A 6,027-nucleotide genomic window follows, 5' to 3' on the forward strand; every position below is an offset into this window, starting at 1 on the left:
ATAGATAGATAGATAGATAGATAGATAGATAGATAGATAGATAGATAGATAGATAGATAGATAGATAGATAGATAAAAAGGTGTATGTTGTTTACATGTATATGTTTGTGAATCAGCTCTAATATACAAAATAAATATAATTCTGACTGGGGCAATTGTGCTTGGTAATTTACCGTTCATGGTTTGCAGGTACAGTCATACTTAAGATTGTTTTACCAATTCTCTCACTAAATTCTTTACCATTGTTGCCAGCTTGATACAGTGGGCGTGGCCAAAAATTCATAACAAAACTTTACCAAATGTCTCATTAAGCACGACACGACCACATATTGGTGAATTTGTCAATAAATGACATGTGAGTTGTTTAATCATCTGCACATGCACCTAAAGGTTTGTGTCAACTACAGTCAGGGGACTTCATGCTTCTAGTTTATATCCCATTAACCTTTGCTATAGTAAAAATATTCAAAATAATCGGGTCTTAATTGCCCCACACTAAACGAACTCTGTTTGAGTCACATGTTGCAAATTCAAGATCATCTTTTCTGATCAAAGGTCAAATCTGCTCATCACCTTATCACTGAGGGAATGAAGGGGACATGACAGACCTCATAGACATTCTCTCTAGTGAAAACAAAACGACAAACAGCTCTTCAGATTAAATTTTTATTACCATCAACAATAATATACTGTAGTACCATCAGATTTATTTGTCAACTAGGAGTTGTCAATAACATTTATTATAGCCGACATTGAATTACATTCCAACTTGACACACAGTTATATTACTTTGCTTTTTTAAACAATGTGAATCTATACATCGGTTAATGAGGAGGAGGTGAGTAAAATATACATCTACAAAAAAATATATTATTTAATCCTGTTTGATATCGAGACAGGATGAGTTGTTCAGGGCTCCAGAAATGACAGGAAGTGGTTTATTTTACGTCATAGTTCTGTAATTAAAACTAAAGGTTAAAATCAGACTGTACCTTTCTCTATATTAGAATAAAGTGTTGGTTTTAAAAAAAAAAAAGGAGAAATAACAAGTGCACTCAAAAGGCAAGGCGTGCAGGTCTCAACACTGTGCATTTTTTCTTTTAGTTACAAACCTGCTCTTAAAACTAAATCCAAACAGTTCATGTGGTTTATGAGAGCCCAGTGCAGTCTGGAGCCGGATCTGTTATATACATGAGGTCCCAGAAGAGATTTCTCGACACCTTCTCACTTCCAAGCGGGAGAAGCTGATGCTGGAGTGGTTTCATCGTCCTCCAGACCACCTGCAATCACTTTATAATACATACGTACAGTACATACAGTATATACAAGGATAAATCAGTTGTGGGCCTGAGCCCGTTGTTGGGACCCAACGAGTGAAACCTCTCGTTCTTGCTATAGTTCAATGCCTGACCAGCATCTCAGGACCCTGCACTTGCTTTCAAGACGCCCAAATCCATAGTATAATATTTTAAAAATGTCTTCTTTTTTTAAATCAAAAAATATAACTGGTACAGGAGTTTAAAATTTCCCCCCAAAGCATAGAATAGACAGTTGAAGAAATGGTGATAACTTTCTTTTTTGTAATGTTTCTTTCGAATGTATTGTCCAAACCTCAGCAGTTCCATATTTCTGTATGTGACTGACTGACGTGAACATGTAGTTGCATATGTAGAGTATATTAATATACACAAACACACATGGTTTCCCTGATGAGCCCAGACAGCAGCCACTCCAGCCTCAAACAGGCTGCTGCTCTGAGCCCGGGTCGGGTTTGGAATTTATAAAAGTGTTGGACTTGAGATCAGATTCATTTAACTTTTCAGGGTTTTAGTGACACTTAATTTTTGTCTCTGCCTTTTTTTTTAGGGGAGGGGGGGGGGGGGGACGCCCCTACACCACAGCCTGGGCTCTTTCTTTGGTCTTCTCCTCCTCTTTCCGCTTCATGGCCTGGATCACAGCGATTTCTTTGGCCTCCTTCTTCTGGTTCCTCGCTTCAAACAGCAACCTGAATCACAAACAGCACATCACACAAAAGGTTAATGGGCTGAATATGAAGATAGACAACAAGACGGCAGTAGAGGCGGAAATCCCACCTCCTCCATGTTAATGGTGGGACGTGGACCAACAAAAGTACATGCCGGAATTATTTTTTCTGAAAGATGTTTTCTGTTATCTTAGGTTTATCACACTCATGTTTATTCAAGTGCTCATTTTTCCAGTAGGTTTGGTTTTATTGAGTTATTTAAGTATTATATATTATTTGATAGGTTGAGAGCGTGTGTCAACAGGACTTTGCTACCGCGGCTCCTTTCACCAAACGCTACTGAGCAGACTCTGCCACTAAATGCACAAGATGGTGGCGTATGTTTCTGGATAGTGGGAGGAAGTGGAGACACATCGTCCATCTTTATTCACAGTCTATGGTTTTAACTTCAAAAACAATAGTTTTGCCCAGTAGATATTATACCTGTTTTTGATTATCCTCTGCACGATGGCATCTGTGGTGAGGATGTTCCCACTGTCGACCGTGCGCAGGATTCCTATCCTCCTGGGCTCCTGGGGATGAACATAAAAAAAAGTTTTCACAAAAATCTGATGCACCATCAATGTGGTTTAAAAAGTCCATATGATGTGGTAGTGTTTATGTTCTTACAGCATAAGGGTCAGATCCATCTTTATCAGGGTATATTTCTGTCTTTCCGTGGCAAACGAGATCCACCTATGGACACAGAGTCATGTTAAAGTATTTTTACCACCAAAGGAAAACTTTATAATCTACGTGTGAACATTTAATATACCTTGAAATGTTCCAGCAAATCTTTTGTGACTGCAAAGGGTGCACCAATCACCACCTCTGACACATACTGTGAAAACAAAAAAGCACACAAAATTAATGATTTGTATTTAAGTGTAAAATATATAAAGTGTGTGCAGTGCCTTGTGTTGATGGAGAGTGAGCACGGACGCACTCGACAAGCCAGGACGCTGAGCGTTCTCTCGTGGACATTCATGATGGGGTAGTTTTTCCCTTTGTAACGATTCACCTCCTGGAAAAATATGAACACAATCGAAATGTTATAGAAAATTCCAACACTGGACACTGGGGGGCAGTGAAAGTCTGATAAACAACAGGCAGACACTCACCTGATCGAAGTGCAACCCCACTATGATGTAGGGCTTGTCTGCGAGCTTATGCACAGCTTCAAGGCAATCTACGTGGCCAATGTCTGACAGGGAGACTGGTCAAGGGAGACAGCAAATTATTTCACAACAATTCACAAGATAAATATAAGTACATTGGAAGATAAATTGTATTTAAAAGTTGTTGTTTTTTCAAGTCTGGTCATTAAAAAGATACGGAAGAGGTCAAAGGCTCCGGCCACATAGATGATGGTGTCCCCAGGCTGAGGCTCCTGGCCTGAGGCAAACTGGATGATCTTCTGTGACGTCTGCAGGAACTGAGACACCCCCGTCCAGGGACTGTGGCCCCTCTGAGCATGCGACCCCCGTAATCCAGAAACAGGCATACACAGTACAAATGAGTATAGCAGTAACACCCATCAACTCTGGTATCATCAGTGCATAGTGCTGAGCAGTTCAAACTAGAATAAGTGTGGTGCGTCATCGCCACCTAGTGGTGTGAGTAGTAACAGTCACATTTGGGCAGTGGCTTAACTCAAATGCAGTCTCACAAATAAATCCCCAGTGTATTTATTCAGCCCTCGCCAAACTCACAGCATTACTCTTCATGAAATCTCAAATGCTCAGATGTGAAGAGACCATCTATGGCTTTCACAACCATTAAAGAACACAGCTTGGTGACTTTAAGTTACTTTCCCCGTGCAGGAACAGAGTGGCCATTCACTGTTTACTGGCAAGGGCCCACTACTTGATTGTTGTGGCTCCACAGTGAACCGTTGTGTGGTAATAGTTGACATCCTGCCCACATGGTAAATTTAATTCAATTACAAAAGATGTTGTTTGGCAGTAAGCTGAGGATTTGATGTTGACAAAGTGAAATAATAATAATAATGATAAGCTGGAAATATGTTTGGTACCTACCTTTCCAAAGTTGTCCGTGTGCTTCTGATAGTCTGAACTATCCTAAAGAGAACACAGGGTAGAATTAGACTTGTACTGTGGGATGAAACCACCGAGAGGAAATAAAGCTGCACTCACAATGTTGCTGTGGTGTGCTTTGGTCATCAGAAGCATCCTGCCGACCAGATCTGTAGTGGAAACTCCCTGGGTTCTCTTACACTCCCTGAGACGACACAACACACAGTGTAACGACTAATGAAACACGCACACAACATCCCGTCCTGACTGTTGTTATCACCTCCCCCAAGGACGTGATGTTTTCACCCCTGTTGGCTTGTGAGCAAGATTAAATTATGAAGTTCTGAGCAGATTTCAAAGAAACTTGCTGGAAGGATGTGGTATGACTCAGGGAAGAAACAATTCAAGTTCGGTTAGGATCCGGATCACAGGGGGAACCAAGATTACATTGTTTATCACATTTTTTAACATTATGTGTTTTGTGACATTTAACCTAGATACTAATTTATGGATTTTGATATAAAAAGAAAAATTATGCACATATAGCAAAATAATATTGATGACTGTGTGGCATTTTGTGCATCTTGATTGAATCTAAAGGGACTGGTGGGCCTTGGCAGAGATAAACCTTCTGCTCAGTGCCATATTCTAGTTATTATAAGTATCTGGTGCATATGTGAAAAAGGAAGGCTCACCTGTAGCGTCCGGACTTCTTCACCTCTTCGTACGTATCCTTACCATCCACTGTTAGAGTTATATCATCTGAAATGACAGCATCTGTGAGACACCGCTAGCATAAATCAATGATCAATATCTGCTCCAAAATCAGCGATCCAGCTTCGCATTGGTGAGCCGGGATCGTTTGTGACTACCAATCAATCAGCGTGTCTAAGTGAAGGCATCATGCAGTGACATTCTGTACCTCCGTGCACACAGAAGTCACAGTTGTACTTGTCGAGGGTCTCGAGGGTGGTGACGTAAGGCGCTCCTTGCACGACCTCATCCACCCATTTAATGGCCCGCACCATCTTGTACCTTTCTGCCTGAGTGAAGACTGGCGGACCCTTGTGCTTCGCGATCTCACCTTGCAATCAAAAACAAACAGAGAGACAGAAATCTCTGAAATGCACTTTTAGAAAAAATTGAATGCGTCATCGACCCTCGTTGCTGGTATCTGCGCCGAGCCTGACCGGGGGAGGAATTCTGGGTTATCAAAATGTCAGAATGCTGCCGGTGTGCCACAGGAGGGCGAGAGACACATTCGCTGAGCCGCAACGACCTGTCATGTGTGTATAGGACTCAGCTGGTGTCTGGCTGGTAATGATGGAACTGAGGAAAATATCCAGAGGCGACAGGTGCCATGGCTCCCCAGGTAAGGGCGTGAGGAATATCAGAACTGGGAGAAATGTCAGGTAGAGACGAGAGAGACTTAGCAAAGTAGCCCAGTGGCTTTGAAGGTGTAGGTATGATAGTGACAATGATTACACTGTAAGGATTTCTTCTTCCTTACTGTCTGTGTGCACTCCCACGATGAGGTAATCTCCCATGGCCTTGGCCTGCCGAAGCTGATTGGAGTGGCCATAATGCACCATGTCATAGCTGGTGTGGGGGGGGGAAAAACACAAGAAGAAAGACCATAATTAATCACACATTTAATTAAAAATTGTATCTAGCAGAAAATCAAAAAAAAAAAAAATAAATAAGATAAAGCATCATGTGAATTATCTTGCATGACAGTAACAAGGTTTGGTTTCATCCAGAGAAAAACACCTCATATCACGATACTGGTGAATATACAGTGAATAAAGTCTGGTGCACCGGAGAAGAGTTGTATGACGTTTTAATCAACACTATTCTCAAAGTAAGACATGGCGGGCCACTCTTCATCATCTCCAACTAACAAGGGAGAGTTTTCCCACCTGGAGGTAACATATGAAATAATGATCAAAGAAGGTCAAATGAAGAAAA

At 41.3% G+C, this 6,027-nt stretch overlaps 1 protein-coding gene across 2 annotated transcripts; it reads right to left on the minus strand.

Annotated features, from left to right (window-relative positions):
• Positions 1-1,890: 1,890 nt before the first annotated feature.
• Positions 1,891-5,658, minus strand: LOC133023458 (ethanolamine-phosphate cytidylyltransferase-like). Of its 2 annotated transcripts, none has more exons than XM_061090491.1 (12): positions 5,570-5,658; positions 4,982-5,143; positions 4,755-4,821; positions 4,180-4,264; positions 4,064-4,104; positions 3,359-3,507; positions 3,145-3,227; positions 2,970-3,047; positions 2,799-2,864; positions 2,654-2,719; positions 2,468-2,556; positions 1,891-2,005 (listed from the first exon to the last, which is right to left on the minus strand). In XM_061090491.1, exons 1-12 carry the CDS (start codon positions 5,649-5,651, stop codon positions 1,891-1,893), a joined length of 1,083 nt encoding a protein of 360 aa, XP_060946474.1. In that variant the 5' UTR covers positions 5,652-5,658. The 2 variants fall into 2 exon arrangements, with proteins under 2 accessions (XP_060946474.1, XP_060946473.1); XM_061090490.1 differs by having other exon boundaries at positions 3,359-3,491; positions 4,063-4,104.
• Positions 5,659-6,027: the final 369 nt, after the last annotated feature.

The sequence above is a fragment of the Limanda limanda genome, chromosome 17 (assembly GCF_963576545.1).
Source record: "Limanda limanda chromosome 17, fLimLim1.1, whole genome shotgun sequence".
NCBI lineage: Eukaryota > Metazoa > Chordata > Actinopteri > Pleuronectiformes > Pleuronectidae > Limanda > Limanda limanda.

What these genes read in the sequence shown, in the direction of transcription:
- LOC133023458 (XM_061090491.1), bottom strand. Translation starts at nt 5,651, where the DNA reads ATGGTGCATTATGGCCACTCCAATCAGCTTCGGCAGGCCAAGGCCATG. An exon ending in CGTGGGAGTGCACACAGACA is followed by an intron (nt 5,144 to 5,569) that starts GTAAGGAAGAAG and finishes TTTGATTGCAAG; the next exon opens with GTGAGATCGCGAAGCACAAG. An exon ending in ATTTGCTGGAACATTTCAAG is followed by an intron (nt 2,720 to 2,798) that starts GTATATTAAATG and finishes CTGTGTCCATAG; the next exon opens with GTGGATCTCGTTTGCCACGG.